This window comes from Xiphophorus couchianus, chromosome 19 (genome assembly GCF_001444195.1).
Source record: "Xiphophorus couchianus chromosome 19, X_couchianus-1.0, whole genome shotgun sequence".
Taxonomy (NCBI): Eukaryota; Metazoa; Chordata; class Actinopteri; order Cyprinodontiformes; family Poeciliidae; genus Xiphophorus; species Xiphophorus couchianus.
This window is the reverse complement of record NC_040246.1, coordinates 21,537,273-21,555,100: the sequence shown is the minus strand read 5'-3', so window position 1 is coordinate 21,555,100 and position 17,828 is coordinate 21,537,273. Positions and strand designations below refer to the sequence as shown.

The following is a 17,828-nucleotide window of genomic DNA, read 5'->3' as shown; positions in this document are numbered from 1 at the left end:
CACAACCTGGTTATTTATGCTCAGCTCCAAGCTGCTGGTTTTCACTGTTTCAAACAGAACCGCCCGGGTCCAGCTTGTTTTTAAGCATCAAATGACCAGACTCTGCTGCCAAAGCAGACCGACAGCCGCGCATTGTTCTGTTTTCTCACATTTCTGTTTCAGTGGAGTCAGAGCAAAATATATGGTCAGATTACATTCTCCTTAAAATCAAAGTAAGCAGCTGATGACACTGAGTATTTTTGTTTCTTTGCAGTGAGGAATAAAATGTCTTACAGAGCATTGGCCTGCATTAAGATTCAGAAGACGGTCCGCATGTGTCTGTGTAGGAAGAAACACAAGCCGCGGTGAGTTTCCTCTTTTCTTTCTGCTTTGTTTGTTTCTAAGGCTCCATTCACACCAACCACATTCAGTCCACTTTAATCCAACTCCAGTCTGTTTGCCTGGAAAGTGTGAATGCGTAAAAAAGTGAACTCTGGTCCACCTATAAACCTGGGTCTCTGTTCAGTTGAAGTGAACTCTGGTTCGATTCGAATGCATATGTGAACACCAAGCAGACCAGAGACCGCTCCAAACTCAGAAAGTGGACTACAGCGCAGGGCATTCTGGGTAAACACAACCAAAACAAACGTGTTAGCCTAGCGCTAGCAGGAGAAATGGCTCATGGTCTTTAGCCAAAAACTAAAGAGAAATCCTACAACTGCTAAAATCTGATGCCACTCCATTTTTATTTACATTTCATGAAGAAATGGTTTTTTTTGGAAGTGTTTGTGTCGTTTTTGTCAGTGGTTCTTGGTGCAGCGCCCCCACAGGCGAGGAGGAGAACAGGTTGCTCAAAGGGTTTGGTTTGAGTCAGAGCAGAGAGAAAGAACCACAGCAGCTGGAATAAAAAGCAGTTTGGTTTGAACCCAAAACAAAAAGGTATTTCCTTTGTTATTGTTTATTTTGTTTTGCGCAGTAATTTTATTTACTCAGTTACATTTACTTGAGTAACATCTTGGAAAATAAAAACTTTTAGATGTACTTTTATACCCTGTACTTTTTACTGTAACTTGAGTATTGTTATAATGACGTAACTGTAAAATTACTCTAGTTCTAGAGTAGAGTATATTTAATTCAGTTCTATTAAATATGAGCAATTGTAGATTTTATAAAAGAATCCAAAAAGGAACTGAATTCTCCTTTGATTTGTTTATTTCAATTTAAGTTGCGTCCATATGATTTTAGTAAAAGATTTGTAGCAGACTTTAAATCATGGAACCATTTTTGATATATAAAAAATAAAGTAATCAGCTTTCTGCTCAGTGATCTGGTTAAAACACTATAAATACAGGTTCTTGATGCATTTGAACCATCTAGCAACATACCCACTGATGCATGGCTGATTTACTGCTAATCAGTTATATTTATTTGCATAGAGACGTTAATTATATCTTAGTGCAAACGGAGTTTAGAATAACTTTTAATATCCAAACAGAAACCGATTGAACTGATACAAACATAAAATGCCTGTAGTCCTTCTTTCATTACAGAACATCTATATTAAAATAAAGGCTTTTTATGAACTGTAAGTTTCATAAAAAGGTAATTCTTTTACTCTGTTGATTCAGGATTGAAGGTCTGGTGAAAGTCCAAAAGCTGAAGAAGCACATGGAGCGTTTCAACGAAGTGGTGAACGGACTGAAGGAAGGGAAGCAGGAGATGGCCAAGCAGGTCACAGAGCTGGCCACAGCCATAGATGCTCTGTCAGCGAAGATTAAGGTAGAAACTGGAACTAGAAGCAGCTTTTTGTGTCAATATCCAATGACATTTATTGTATGTGAAACTAATATTTTAAAAGTGCACAATAACAATTTAGATTTGTATTTCAGTTTCATTATTGATTCCTCTCAAATCTTTGCTGGTTTGTGCTTCTTTTTCCAAGTTTCCTGATTCTCTGCTTTTGGTTGTTTTGTCCTCAATATCTTGTCTGTTTCTAACATCCTGCATCTGACTGAAAAATTTTTACATTTTTGACTTTTTAAAGTCACTTAAAGCTGATTTTACATTATAAATAGAAGCTTTGAACTTCCTTAATAATTGTTCTCATGGTGTATTTTAAGTGGAGCAGCCATTTGAGTTTATATTGAAGTTGTTTATCTGAACTTTTAACAGTCAGAAATTTGCAGACATAATGTGTTTAATTTTTTCTTTTCAGGTAATCAGGTTATTGATTGATGTATCTAAAGTAAGGCCTTAAAATGTCTGAAATTTATTTACGTTTTTAAGTAAACCGGCCTTTAATATGTTAACCAAAGGTCTTAAATTTTGTCTATAGGACTTTTCCATCATGTATTTTTTTCAGTCAGGTAAAGGAGTAAAAGTCAGACATCTACATGCATTTGTGATGCAGTTGAGGCTAATGCTAACTAGCTGCTAACATACCCTTGCTAGCTAGCAAGTTTTTTCTGCAAATTTATTGCCAGTCAGATGGACAAAATTCATACATTTAAGTGGAAATATAGGTCTTAAATTCCATCCTGGTTGGTCTTAAAAAGTCTTAAATCTGACTTGGTGAAACTTGCATAAACCCTGAATGTTTACATTAAACAGTTTGAGTTTTAAAAACATATTTATTCATGGAAGAAAAAGGTCATTTTTTTCCTTTAAGCCTCTCTGACTCATTTATTTGATTTTATTTTCTGTACATTCGGAGATGCAGATGTAGACGAAGCCCTCATCCTTGTATAACACACCATAACCTTTTTTAAGTGTTTTGTGCCCTTTTCTCATTCTTTCTCTGAGAATCAATGTTTTCAATCACCTGAGGCGGAGAAAAGCTTGTGAAAAAGACTCCAATAATTTAACTTATTGAATTTGTTTTGCTCAGTGATCAATCACAGTTAGTTAGGTAAATCCCAGCTCTCCCCATGCAATATGCCCCTTTTATTATTGAACCCTTAAGGTGCAGCAAATAATCAGAAACATGATTTCATGCTATTTGAATTTGGTGCTCAAAATTCTCCAGTAGCAATGATACCATTTTTGTGCGCTGCAGCTTCCTGTATGTAATTACCAAATGTAATTATGGTGTTCATTGGTATCCTGATTGACACTAAGGAGCCACTGACCTGGTTTCTTACTCTCTCTCTCCGCTCCAAACACTTTTTCCATTCTAACTGTTGATTTATTAGCGTCCCTGCTGTCAAACACACATGTTACTCTGAAGGTTCAGCAATTGCTGTTGGCGTGGCGTGAATAATGCATCAGTTGCCAATGGCTGTCGTTCAGCCCTCTATACATCTGTCATCTCACCTCTTCATGACACAGTTAGAGACTCATCCTAATGAATCCCCACAATGCCTTGCAGATATTTAGAGGAACTGGACACCACGCCTGCAAAGTGCAACTGACAGACTTACTGTCACTCTGTATCACATGGCCTCATGGGAAACATTTCTAATCAATACCGCTATTATGATTGACCTCCGTGGTGTTTAGTCCTACAAATTCAAGATAACAATGTTATATCCTGTAATATTTGAGTTTAAAAATAAAATTCTTGTAGAAATGGTCGATATGACTGAAAAATGTATCACATTATAAGCCTTTCATATCAGTCGATATTGACAATTATTGAATATTTTTATCTTTTAAATATCTAAAAAACTGCCAAACTGATGGCATGTCCTTCATGTTTTAACCACAGTTTTCACTTCACTGTTTATTTTTAAGTAGGCAACCTTAAACTGCTGCTGCAGTTACTCAACAGGTGGTTGCTAGGTAACCAAAGAGTGAGTGTGTTGCTAGGTAACCAAAGAGTGAGTCAGTTAGTTGGTGCCACCAACCTTCCTTAGCTCGCCGTTAGGAAGGTTAGAGGTTGAGCAGAAAAAGTCAATTTTTAGATTGAAAAGTCAAAGATTTGCTGGAAAAAAACTCAGAAATTTTGAGATTAATCTCAGAATATATTTATTTATTTATTAATTTATCTTTCTTTTTTTTTTTTTTAGAAAAAATTAAAACATTTCTGAATTAGGAATTTTTTGACTTGGAAATTTTCTAAGCTTCAAAAATTTATATTTTTCTACTTTTGAAACTCAAATTTTTTTCTAGAAAATGTCGAAGATCTCAATTTCTGACACAAAACGCTCCAAAAATATGTTTTCCATTTAAGAAAGTATTCTGCAGGAGTTTTACAATCAGTGGAAGAACTAATTATACTTTATTTTTAGTTTTCAGGTTTTCTGGCTCTGAAACATTTTGATTTTTAGCCTTCAAGACTGAACACTTCAGATTTTGTCGTCGTTTTTTTTTTTATTTCCTGCTGCTTGTTTTGTAACCGTGACCTTTAATTTGTGCCTGTTTGACCTCCAGGCCACGGTGATGACCTGGAAGCAGATCGACACCGAGTACCAGGCGCTGGTGAAACGCTCCGAGCAGCTGCTCGCCTCCATGCAGAAGAAGAAACGGGAGGAGGAAGAGACGGAGAGACTGAAACACATCGAGGTGGAGATGCAGAAGGAGAGGAAGAGGAGGGAGGAGGAAGAGCAGCGACGTAAACAGGAGGAAGAGGACAGAAGGCTGTGAGTGGAAAAGATCCACATATAACTGATGACATGTTTGTAAATAAATAATAAGTAAGTGATGGATTTGATTCTTTTCGATGAGAAAAACCTTTTGTTTCAACATTTTAGAAAAGCAGAGATGGAAGTGAAAAGAAAGCAGGAAGAGGAAGACAGGAAGAAGAGGAAGGAGGAGGAAAAAGTTATTCAGGTTTGAAATGTTTTGTCTTTTTCAACTTTGACTAAAAGTTTCCATGCTATGCTGACAAAATTAATTTTTAAAAAATCTGATTAATTAGTTTTATTAATTCCCTGCTTTCAGCTTTTTATTGGCCTCTTCTGCACAGCAGGGAGAAGAAAACTAGTGGAAGAAACCTGTGGAGTTTAAATATTACTGTAATTATTGCAAAATGTCTGGCACACAAAGCAGCATCAGTCATTTTACAGGAGCATGTTTCTGTAGCTCAGTGGCTCCAAACTTTCTGCCATTAGAGCCAAAACTGCCGTGCTGAGAAAACCCGAGAGCCACATCATGTTTTTAAATCAAAACTGAAAAGATTTATCTCTCTTCAATAACATACCAGACAGATAATATTTTAATGAAGAAAAGTGGTTTAATTTTTGTAGAAAAATGAATCAGGTTTATTTGTGAAGCAGATTTCAGCAGCACGGCAGTTCAAAGGGCTTTATGTCGAGAAAACATCAAAAACAAACAAACATGTTGTATCGTCAGCAGTTGTGAAAACTAATAGCGAACGTTGTCTCTTGTCATCAGTACACATTGAATATGTTGGTTAATTTTCTATTTATTATGGTTCTAAACAGGCAGGTTTTTAGCCTTGATTTAAAGGAACTCAGTGTTTCAACTATTTCACAGTTTTCTGGAAGTTTGTTCTAGATTTTAGGTGCATAGAAGCTGAATGCTGCTTCTCTAAATCATTGTTGACCAAAATATAAACCAGGTTTTTCACATTTTCTATGTTAAATCGCTTTTTAGACTTTTGTTGAGGTAGATAAGATCGGCTTCACGATCGGCCGATCGCCAATCTCTAAAAATTAAGAAAATTGGTGCACCCCTCATAAAAATCTCAAAATGAATCTCAAATTTGCTCCATTCTTGTATTATGGACTGACTGGCCTAAGAAAATCACCCAGCGGGCCTCAAGCAGCCCCTGGGCCACACGTTGGACCTCCCTGACGGAGGTGTGTTTTGTGGTGTTTGTTTGCAGACAGAACTGGACGCGCAGTTGGCTCTGGAGCGCGAGGAGCAGGTCCAGCGCGCCGCCATGGTGGAGCAGGAGAGACGCGACCGCGAGTTGGCCATGAGGATCGCTCAGAGCGAGGCCGAGCTCATCAGCGAGGACGGCCAGGGCGACGCGGCCCTGCGCAGGTAGACGCAGCCGACGCACGGCGCCGCATGCACGGCGCCCGCCCAGGCCGACCTGAGCAAGCAAAAGTTACTGACCTCCTCCTGTTGCTGTGTTTTCTGCAGTGATGACTACTTTTCAGGTCTTCCTGTCTCTTCATCCTCAGCCAGACTCATGTAAGATACCTGAGCAGGTGGAACTAACGCCAGTCGTAGTCGCTCACTTAATCCTAGACTCTCTTAATCCCTGCAGTCGCACCACATCTCTCAGCTGCCTGAAATAAATACCAGATTATAATCCAGTAGTAAAATTACTCCTTTGTGATTATTCAATCAAATTATTGAGGTTAATAATCAACATTATTGATGATTTAATGCAGATTGTTTTGTTATTCACAATTATTTATCATAAGGCTCGTATATCTATTATTAAATTTATTTAAACTAATCTGAATATGATGGAACAATAAAATGATTACCCTTTTTAATTGTTCAATCAAACTATTAAAATTAATAATCCACATTACTGATGATTTTATGCAGATTTTTTGTCATTTATAATTATCTATCATAGGACTGGTACATTTATTTTTAATTTTAATGAAAGTGAAATCAGAATATTATTTATGATCACATTGTTTGTCTGATTGAACTGGTGGTAAAAGTATGTCTTCGGGCTTTTTAGGACTTTCTAGTTATAATATTTTTGTTTGTCAAATCAAATATTTGCGCAGCAGAAACAATCAGACGGATCTTTCTTCCTCTCGTTCTCTTCAGCCAGGAGTTTTCCCTTTAACCTGCTGCCAGGAGCCGTTGCTCCACTTCCACTTCTCCCTGTGAAAAAATCAAGTCGACTTTTCAGATTTACAACCATTCCACTCAGGCACAAGTCGCAGCCGGAATGACAATGATCCTGAATCCGTTTCATCTTTCCAGTCAATAAGATTTCTAAAAGATAATCCAATGATTCATAGATCAGCAGCCAGAGACACTATGCTGACTGTAATTAGCAGAGGCAAATCCCTTCATTCCTATTATGGAATTAGCTGGTTCCACTCAGCAGGAGGTCTGCAGACATGAGATCAGAACAGAGCAATCTGTTAAATTGCTGAAATTACATCTGGTGCTATTAATCTGATTTATATAAAAGCACTGCGTCTTTTCCCTCGCTTTACTGTCCCACAACGGGGAAATTCACGTCTAACAGGAGCGTCAGGTGTAAAGGCTCACACAAAAACAAAAAGCTCTTAGTGTTAAAAAAACATATATAAAAAAATAAGATGAACAATAACGATAATAGTAATATATTTAAAATTCTGCGATCAAAAGGATGTGCAACTGAGTTGGATGTTTACTGAACACTGAAAAACATCGACTATTTATTGTACAATCCATCAGTCCAGAAAAGAAACTGCTGAAATTTTTTTTTTTTTTAAAGTAAGAACAGAGTGGATTGTTCAAACGCCAGCATGTATCTTAAAGGGGCAGTTTTACGTAAAATAGACTTTTCTAAGCTTTACCTCATGTTATAATATTATTCCCTCATCAAAAACAAAGCTAGTGTGTTGCTTTGATTCTTCCATGTATGTTTGAGAAATCCTTTAATCTCCATGGCAACCAGTCAGCTGGCAGAAAGCCTGGGTGGACCTAGCCCCGCCTTCGAGACGCAGCGCCTCTTCTGAGCTGCAGTTTTCAAGTTACTGAGCTTCTACCTCACAGAACAGCCACTCTGCTCCTTCAGACTAGCCAGCAGCAATTAGCAAACACTTGGTGGAACATTTCCTCTGCTGGGCTCAGTATAGGAGCCACTCCTCAGTGAAACGCTGATTAACACGAAGTTAAAGTGTTGATAAAGGAGCCATGTTGTGATGACTTCCTGAAGGCGGAGTTTCAGAAAGAGCAGAAGGTTTTTTTTTAAAGAGACAGAGACCCAATTTAGAAGTCAAATTTATTTTAAGTCATATTTGATATATAACTATTATGTACTACTTTAACCACACTGTTTTTTGTTTTTTTTTATCAATCACCTTAGTGTAATGCAAAACATTTGCTTTTTCTCTACTAATCTCACCTTTCCCAACTTACCTGTCTGCATCTGATTCACCTTTCTCACACACCTCCATCTGTTCCTAACCACAGGGGGGCTCAGGTGCAGGCGACCAAAGCTGCTGCCGGCGTGAAAAAGTACGATCTCAGCAAGTGGAAGTATGCTGAGCTGAGAGATGTCATCAACACTTCCTGTGGTGAGAATCCTGTTCAGCTCTCAATCCTCCATTACGAGCAGATTTAGGTGTGAGAGCTGTTCATGAAATTGATATTTTCCCTCCTTCATTCCCAATCCGCTCGCAGTTTTCAAGCACCATGTTAAATAATTCAGCACCAGCTCATATTTGGCACTTAATGATAACCAAATTCATTCGGCGCCATCTTTCTACATCTGTTTGATGGGTTTTTTTTAGTTGCCAAAGTGTCTGTTGAGCGTCTTCGACTCCAGCTGTGAACACGATGTCTTGCCTAAAAAGACATCAAAAGAGCAAAGTTGAGGATTTTCTTGCATCTGCTGCTCATTTCTGTGTCTTTGTGATGAGGAGAGGAAATTGTTACCTCAGTAAAAGGATTGTTAATTTTTCCTTTTCAGTCTGAGGCAACATGAAAAGCTGACGACCTTTTTCTCATTTTCATTGATGCGTCTCTTCATGCTATACTTTCATCAAGCTTGGCTTTCCAAGGACATCTGGATAATTATCACAATGGTGTCGATGATGTTTCACAAGGATCTCATTAGAAATGTAGCAAATTCTCATCATTATGTTATTTATTAATTTATTTCAATGCACTGATAATTTGTCCAGAGAATCTAAGTGAAATCCTGTCATTACCTACAAAAGTATTCATATCAGCAGAAACTTTTCACAAACTTTAATATAATTTAATTAAAAATTTTAACCAATTCAATGGAAAGTGTATTGTTTAAACAAATAAAAATATGAAGAATATTAATTTGCGTTTTTGAGTCCAAACTTTGTAGAGCCACTTTTCACAATAAATTTAGCTGTGAATGTTTGAAGGTACTGTATGTCTTTAATGTTAATGAATTCATCTATAATGGCAATATTGATCTGTTAATGATTTTATGAGTGACGTCAGCGACATTAACAAGTAAATCTACAATAAATCAGAAGAATTTGAAATAATATGAGTTAATACAACATTTTGTTTCTCTTTTGGATCAATAAAGTATTTTTTAATTTAAAATACATTTGTATACAACATCAATTCCTAAATTAAACATTTTAGTGCAAGTAAATAAGTTGGTTTTCTTTCCATTCTGTATTGAAAGGGGGAATCCCACAGCATGACACAATTAATGTTTCATTAATTGTGTTTAGGGTTTCCCCCACATCGTTTCCCATGTAGGTTAAAAATGTTGTTTTTTTAGTAAATGTTTTATGAATTTTCTTTCAACAATGTCTTTCTTCATAGAAGCCATATTTTTAAAATGACAATAAAAGGCCAATTAGGGTTGTGTTTGTAATATGATAAACCATGCTAAAGAATTGTGAATATTTTACACTTAGATTCATTTGGCAGGTGTAACTTATCTCGGCATATTTTGGGAATTTTGTTGCTGTGAAACAAACCAGCAGAGAAACCAGTTGGAAACTTATTTAAATCTGCAAACTAATCTAATGATCAGCAAGAGTCCAAATCTGGAAGAATTTCTTCTGTTGTATTTTGATTTACTTTTTAAATTGATCACTTTAGAAATGCATGGAGGTAGAAGATTAACCTGAAGATCTTGAAGTTTTAAAATGTTTTCTAGAGTGTATGACAATATATCCCAGCCTATCCTTTTAAATATAACAATTTCTGTGAGTTTTAACAAACTTTTCTTTGTTTTGAAAGACATTGAGCTGCTGGCAGCCTGCAGAGAGGAATTCCACCGTCGTCTGAAGGTTTATCACGCCTGGAAGTCCAAGAACAAGAAACAAAATGATGAGGGGAGCGACATGAGGGCTCCTAAATCTATCACTGACTATGGTTGGTAAACAACATTATTGTTCCTGTCACCCTGTTGCTCTGACTGCAGGAAAAATAATCCAGTTATAGTAAACAGCTCATAAACCTGAGGAGCTTTCATAATTTTTTTGTCTTGCTTTTTTATTTTCCCATCTAGTTCATCTTTACAGATAGAGACCTAGGTGCTGTAGGTTGAATATTTTTAAAGGATTCCCTCAATGGACAGATTAAACCCATATTTTATGTTTAATTTGGCTTTAATAACACCAAAAACAAACATCAATATTGTAAACTGCACCGTTATGCAGATGACACTCTGCTTTCCTCTGTTGGCTCTAATACAGGTGATTCTCAGTTTTAAACCTTATTTAAGTTAAAGTTATTAAAAACATTGGGAACAATATTTCCACAGTTGAAGTGCATCTGTATGCAGATGACACCACAGTTTACTCTAAAGCTAGTCAATATTGTGATATAGGTTATAGCTGCCCAGGCTGATGTTTTAAAGATGAATTTTGCTGCAGCAAATCTCTGCTCAGTTGCTGCTGAAGGATTTACTCTCTAACATGGCGAGTCTAGCCAGAATAAATATATGGGACCACCTTTAGCTGACGAGGCTAACACCATAGCATTGGTTTATAGGTTCTTTCAATATAATGGACAGAAAAAAAAAACAGATGTCACATGCTAGTTGTGCTAACGCTGCAAGCTAGTGCTATGATGTTTGAGAGCGACTATAAATGTTAGTAAACCTCCCAGACAACGTAAACCAACACCGTCTCTTTAAATATTAACTTTGTGGATTTAAGGAGATAAAAATTTTGTTATATTGAAATTAATTATGTTTTATCTTTACTACAAAGGATCTTTTTCCTTCAGAAAATGTAGTTTCAGTATTGAAAATGTTATCAAAGGGATTCCTTTAAAATGAATAAATATGATCCAAAAATCCCTCTCATATTTCAGATAATGTTAGTTTTTCTACTTTTAGAGTAAACCTTATTGAAAAGCTAAAGATAGCTGAATATTTGGATGAATAACAGCCTTCCATTTGGAGTGAATAGTAATAATTTTTTAAAAAGCCGAAGCCTAAGCTGTGCTTTTATTGTCAAAGTAGGAAACAATCTGTTTTATCAGTCAAGAAAAAACCTTTTCAGGCTACATTTTTGAACATTTGTGACATAAAGTATAAATCTCTCCTTTTTATGCTTAATAAATATTTGTTGGGGAAAAAAACAGCAGCACCGAAATACTTTAAAGTACCAAATCAAACTGTACAAACTCTCCTCTTTTTAAAGAACTTTTAAATATTATTCTTTGATTCATATCAGACCAGACAGCTTGCTTTTCCTCTGGATTTTACTTTTGTTGTTGAAATAATTGAATTGCAGCTGAGCAGAACCCGGCTCCTCCAACACCGGCCCAGCATCAGGAAGTCGCCATGAACCGCCAGCAGCGATACTTTCGGATTCCTTTCATCCGACCCGCTGACCAGTACAAGGACCCGCAGAACAAAAAGAAGGGCTGGTGGTACGCCCACTTCGATGGGCCGTGGATAGCCAGACAGATGGAGCTGCATCCAGACAAACAGCCCATTGTGTTGGTCGCAGGTGAGTCATCAGCTCGCTCTTTGTTTCCTCAAAAGGTATTTTTTTAGGAAAATCATGTCAAACACACAAAGGAAATTTCATCATGTTTGGTCACTGACGCTGAAAAATTATATGAAAGAAAATTAAAGTCTTCAAAAAATCAGTAGAAAAGATGGTTGTAGTTTTCTTATTGGATTGATAAAATATGCAAAAAAATATTTATTTTAGGTCTTTATTTGTATCCCTGTCAGTTTATCTCTTCCCTAACTACAAATCTCCAATAAGTTTCATGAAACTAATGAATTAAAATATAATTACAAAACATATTAAACTCTAAAAATTTTATTTAAAAATCATTTGATATAGAGTTGATAGAAAATTGTAGCAAAAAAATTTAAATATTACATCAGAATAATAAACTGTCCAGAAATTTGAGCTTACACTTGGTTGGGGCTCCTTTTGCATGAATTACTGCATCAATGCAGCGCGGCACGGATGGAGGTTCTGCTGAACCTCAGGAGGTTCTGCTGAACCTCAGGAGGTTCTGTATGCACTGTACAATGGCTGTTGGAAAAGATAAGTGTCTTGTTCAACACACTGAAACCATTCCAGAAACCATTTGCTGTGTTCCTGTTGGTTGTGCAGAAGGTTCCACTTCTGCCTTTCAAAGATGTATGGTTGTAATTACACATCTGTTTACAGCCATTTTTCATGTGCGAGTGTAAACGTTGAGTTGGGGGCGTGGCCAGCAGCAGCTTATTTGGATTTAAAGTGACAGAGACCCTAAAACAGCTGAAAATCGGTAGATAATGAGATCCAAGAATAATTTTGTGCAAAAAATGTAAAGTAGGATGTTTTGTAGCCCATAATTTCTCCTAATGTGTCCAAGGACTTATAATAAATCACTTTTAACTGGGAGGTTTATATTTAGTAATTCAATCATGTTCTCATTTATCATGTTGTTTTCTTTTTAATATTTAGCGCTGGGCGTAAATCTCTCTGCTTTCTCATCCTCCTCCACCACGAAGGTAAAGACGACATGGAGATGTGTGAGCTGAGTCTGGAGGAGACGGGTCTGACCAGGAAGCGGGGCGCTGAGATCTTGCCCAGGCAGTTTGAGGAGATCTGGGAGCGCTGCGACGGGATCCAGTACCTGAAGAAGGCGATAGAGAACAAGCAGGCCCGGCCAACGTACGCCACCGCCATGCTGCAGAGTCTCCTCAAGTGAAACCATGCTTCTGCGTGAGCAGTTCACTGTCTCTGCGCTTTGTGGGAAATTAAGGAAATAACATGCAAAGATGCTCCCTGTTCATCTCTAAATGCTCACTTGATATCAATTCTTATACTGATATAATTTTCTATTTTTTATTCATTTGCAGTGCAACACTTTAATTTAGTAGCGTTAGCAAACTGGTTGTTTTCCGAAATCTATGCAGAAATTCAAAATCCCACTGAGGCCTTAAAATTGCACCACATACGTCTTAATTGGTTCATCCTCTGTAGCTGTAAACTTAAAACCCAAACAGTGACACCAAATTAGAGCTTTAACTGTCTTATGATGCCATAAAATTCATGCTTTATGGTTTTTGGGATTATAAACGAGGACAGTCACCATTTACACCGAGTTTCACAAGTTTTTAGCAAAGTCAGAATCCAATTTTTATTCTTCAAACAAACTCATACCGACTGAATTTGATCATTTTAATGTTTTATGTTGTCAGTTATGGGAGATATCATGTAATGTTGCAACAATGTGATGCCTGTAAACAATAGTTTGTTTTTCCTGGCTGCACATATTCTGTAGCTGGAGTTTTTTTTATTGTTACTCATTTGATATGGAAGAAGGAAATGTTTTCATGTTTGCAGTTTTGTGCATACAGGATTGTTTTACAGCTAATAATGTTGGTGTTTGTGTTATGGGTTTTTTCTCAATGGTTAAACAATCAAGTCTTCATTTACCTGAAAAACAAAAATCCCACTTGATACCAAAATCTGAGTAATGAAAACTCAGATTTTGAAGCATGACGGCCTTCTCTCTGGAAAAACTGTAGAAATAAACATTTCTGAAAAATTCCCAGTTGATTTGTCTTTTAGTTCTATCAAGATTTTTGGTTTTGAAATTACAGCAGCAGTTTATAATTAATATTTTTAAATTAGTGGGTAAATGTGCTGTTCTGTGTTACATAAAAGCTATTAGAGGTTTTATACTTATGAAGTATATCAGATTTTCACACGAGCATCTAACAAAATGTAACTAAATTTTAATATTTCATTTCAAAATTAAGTTGTGTAAATATTTTTTTTATTTGAAAGGGTTGCTTCACACATTTTTTTCTTCCACTTAATTTTCCATTAATATGCTTGAATAGAGCGCGATGAACAGCCATCGTCTTGAGCTGTGATCTTTTATGGCTTATCCCCTTTTTGAACATTTTTGAAATTGTTAGACAATAAATTTAGAAAGAAATTGTAATCAAAATGAACTAAATATTTTAATGTTTAGTAAACTTATAAAGTTTAATTTAATTAAATTTCTTTCAATATTAATTCTAACACTAGATTTAAAAAGTACGGTAGTATTTACTCCAAGATCTCCACATTTTTTCTTCTATTAAACACTTTAATCATATTAAGTGTTTTGCTTATAAGTTCGGTATTATAATAAATCATTTCCACCATTTTTTCATTTAATTTGATTCTCCAAAAATGTGTGCAGTTGCATCTGAATACAGTTTAAACTGACAGAAAACACGCAGCTTGTTCTTCTAAAAACCTTTATTTTATTTGCTTTACATGAAAAATGTATAAAAATATGTCCAGATCAACGGTTATTGATAAGTTTGCGAATGGGAGTGACTGAAGCAGCCAAGTCAGTAGCTTATACAGTACATTCTCTTTTTGGGACACAAAACACGTCAAAAACAAAATATATTACTTTATCTACACATACAGTGAGATACAACCATGTGCATCTTTCTGTAAATAATAAATACCTCATTGTGAGGAAAGACCAACCTTTGCCAAGCGTGTACAGGAAATGTTCCTACCATTTACAACGTGTAATAAATATTAGTTTCCCCTCGAACGCAGCCTCATCTGCAGAGCTCTCTGTCTAACACTATGAACGTGAAACTGCAGCGTTTTTTCCTGCTTCGCTCCGGATCAGGTGTTATCAGAGAACTGTGACTTCGAAACAGTCGTTGTCTGGCGCCCGCAGCAGGCAGCACCTCCCGTACTCACTGGACAGTCGCCACGTCTGGAGGAAACGAGAGGCAGAGTCAGTTTGTTCCCGGTGGAGAGACGCTTCGTAATTATTATTTATATGGGAGACGGTGATTTTCACACAGAAATTACAAAAGCTTGAAATCACAAGCTCTTCATTTGGAAAATGTTTTCCATTGTGAAACAGTTGTTAGGATTATTTTTTGTGTTGTTAAAACTGCAGTAGGTAACTTTTTTTTTTCAAAATCAGATTTTTACCCATTTGTTAAAATCTGTCACCATATTGTGTCAGTCTGAGACACTGTGAAAAGATCGATCTCCTCCACCTCCATCCTGAGCTACTATTCCTAACTGAAGAAATGCATCACTCTCGACCAAACATAACCAATCAGAGCCAGGAGGCGGGTCTTAGCGCCGTCAAACAACCTCTTGTACTTGCTGGTAAATGTGCTAATGGGGGGAAAACAACTTATCATTAAAGTAAAACTGTTTATCCGTCGTCGTTGGTAGCAATGCTAACTAGCCTTAGCATTTATGACAGACTATGCTAGTTGCAGCAATGATTATGTAACTGACAGTGCTAAACCCCGCCTCCTGGCTGTGATTGCTTGTCTCTAGTTAACACTAGGAGTTGGCAGAGGAACTCAATTCTTTCACAGGTTATCTACCTCATGAAAAACCGTCACGACATGGGGACGAAAACAAGATATTTTAAAAAAGGTTACTGCAGCTTTAAGGGAAAACTTTGATCACAAAAACGCTGCAGTGATTCTGGTAGGTGAGTAAAATCATCACTGATAGTTTTGATGGACTTTTACCTTTGCAGGCGTCAAAGAGCTGGAAAATATTTCGTCAAGTTATTTATACTTTAGCAAAATGATTTTCAACTACAGTGAAAACTAAAAACAGGGTGCAAGTTTTAAATTACTGGATCACATTCATTTGAGTAACAGCAAATTGCAAAACATTTTTGAACCAACAGAGTAAATACATAATTGTGGAGCAAAAGAAAAAGAGCTACATTACTTGTTTCTAAATAAAACATTTATAACAGGATAAATATTAAATGTATTCAGTCAACGTGACAATACTCTGGAGAAACAACTTTACCTGCAGTTACAACTATAGGTCAAAGTTCAACTCCAGCCCTCCATCCAACCCTAACGCCAACCATCCGTCCATTTTTCTATCTTTGTGTTTAATCAAAACACCACAATTGAGAAATTGTGTTTTTTGGATATTGGTGGAAAACTGATGTTTTGTAATGGAATCTCAGTCAATGTTTAGAGCTGAAAAACTTCTCACAAGGAACTTTAACAAAAATAATTTCCAGATTTGCAGACACATTTAGAACAAAGTTACTCAAAGCAGTTTATGCCAGTCTTACCTCACTGTGTGGCAAACTGTGATGGAAACCCACCATGTCTGACACTAACTTTTCTGATCTTGTTGTGTAGAGTTGTCTGGGGATCTGCAGAGAGGAGACACATTTTAACGTTTTTCCTCCTAAATAAAGATGATTAAAGCAAAGATTTTACACAAATCTACCCTAAATTCAAATAGTGATGAAATTCATCAATATTAAGGATTTAAAACAAGCATCTATATTATAAAAGTTACTTATATGTTAGTTTTGTCTTATTTAAAGTGTATTAAGGTATTTGCACTAGAAAATAAACCAAAAACATTTGGGAAGATTTTGTGTTTTTGCAGTGAAAATAAATCTACGCTCTACAGTCGGGGTGTCCAAACGTTTTCTAACAGCCAAAATCATCGATTCAAAAATACAAGATTAAGATCAGAAAAGATTTTTTCTGCTTAACAATATTTCAAACATGAAAGTATTTTGATTAAACAAAGAAAATAAAAAAATGTTTGTAGCTCCAAAACGTCAAAGGGTTTCACATGAAAAAATGTATTTTGGGCTCAATTGAAGAAAACTGAAACAGATTTAATCTCTTCTTCTGAAAACATAATGTCATTGACTTTTTATTTGAAAAGTTTAATAATGTAATTAAAAGCTTTGGTTGGTGTCCCTATCTAACATGAAAATAAAGAGAAAGCAGAAAGTTTGGTTATTAAAAGATTAATACTTTGAAGGGATGTAACGATTCAAGTACCTTGATTATTAAAACTCCTTGAAGCTTCAATAAATTCATTAAATTATGTTTTGTTACTTAGCACCAGGTGCTCTGGCTGGATAATTATTAAAATACTTTAATGTAAACTTATAAAATATAATTTCAGCTTTTTAATTACTTAAAATGAACGTCAACTAAAATCATCCTATGAAAATATTCTTGTACACAAATGTCAATGAGTTTTATGATTTATCTTTATACATCTATATATTCCAACATTAATTCTAACGTTGGATTAAAAAACTTCATCACATTGATTTACTCCATGATCTCCACATTTTTTTCTTCTATTGCACCTTATTATAATCTACGGATTAAAACCCTTTAATGGTATTAAATCTACTGCTAACCAAAAACCTTTGCCTGCTTTTTCCCACTCGGGTTCATTTTCTGAGCTACAAAAAAGTAATTGTTCATTTTTAGTACGACCCAAATATTTTATGTTGTGAGAAAATTTAATTTGTGAGTCATAGTTTTGTCCTAATTGTAAAAAAAGAAAGAAAAGTCTCTCCATCTGCATTAACCAGCTGAACTTATGGGACAAATTTGACTGTCTGGCTGCACTTTGGACACCCCTGTTCTACAGCAAATGCCTCTGAGGTCAAAGGTGAAACCTACAAAGCAGAGTTAAAGGTGTGTGGACGAGAAGCTCAGAGCAGCAAACCGAGCCAACCTGAGGCGGTTTTCCTGCTCTGTAGATTTGAGGTTAGTGTTTAGTCGGGTTAGGTTTTAATGCCGATCCTCTCGCTGTACCTCGATACTCAGGCGTATATTTTCAACCGAGGCAAAATGTTCCTGCTCAGACTGCGAAGAGGCAGAGCTTGAGGCACATGGCAGAGTGGAAACATGAGTTAAGACACCGTCATCATTCTCAAAAACCGGGTTCTCCCTCAAAGTGTTCTCAAAGGCATACGGTGCATGGGTGTGCCTGCGATGCAAACGCACACAAACG

At 36.3% G+C, this 17,828-nt stretch overlaps 2 protein-coding genes across 10 annotated transcripts in view; one reads left to right on the top strand and one right to left on the bottom strand.

Moving 5' to 3' along the window:
- Positions 1–13,586, top strand: part of myo6b (myosin VIb) — a 49,070-nt gene extending 35,484 nt beyond the window's left edge. For 2 of the 4 annotated variants that reach the window (XM_028001412.1, XM_028001411.1), the window contains 10 exons: positions 254–344; positions 1,608–1,758; positions 4,351–4,559; positions 4,671–4,749; positions 5,768–5,928; positions 6,031–6,081; positions 8,044–8,147; positions 9,811–9,945; positions 11,316–11,534; positions 12,542–13,586. In XM_028001412.1, coding sequence (XP_027857213.1) covers positions 254–344; positions 1,608–1,758; positions 4,351–4,559; positions 4,671–4,749; positions 5,768–5,928; positions 6,031–6,081; positions 8,044–8,147; positions 9,811–9,945; positions 11,316–11,534; positions 12,542–12,741 — 1,400 coding nt within the window. In that variant the 3' untranslated portion in view covers positions 12,742–13,586. The remainder of the gene's footprint in view (positions 1–253; positions 345–1,607; positions 1,759–4,350; positions 4,560–4,670; positions 4,750–5,767; positions 5,929–6,030; positions 6,082–8,043; positions 8,148–9,810; positions 9,946–11,315; positions 11,535–12,541) is intronic. The other 2 variants (XM_028001414.1, XM_028001413.1) reach the window with 1 other exon arrangement.
- A 687-nt stretch (positions 13,587–14,273) lies between these two features.
- The window catches only part of impg1b (interphotoreceptor matrix proteoglycan 1b), a 35,706-nt gene continuing 32,151 nt past the window's right edge, over positions 14,274–17,828 (bottom strand). For 3 of the 6 annotated variants that reach the window (XM_028001430.1, XM_028001427.1, XM_028001429.1), the window contains 3 exons: positions 17,630–17,804; positions 16,123–16,206; positions 14,274–14,769 (listed from right to left, as the gene is read on the bottom strand). In XM_028001430.1, coding sequence (XP_027857231.1) covers positions 14,686–14,769; positions 16,123–16,206; positions 17,630–17,804 — 343 coding nt within the window. In that variant the 3' untranslated portion in view covers positions 14,274–14,685. Of the gene's footprint in view, positions 14,770–15,553; positions 15,573–16,122; positions 16,207–17,629; positions 17,805–17,828 lie in introns of all 6 variants that reach the window. The other 3 variants (XM_028001428.1, XR_003593444.1, XM_028001431.1) reach the window with 3 other exon arrangements.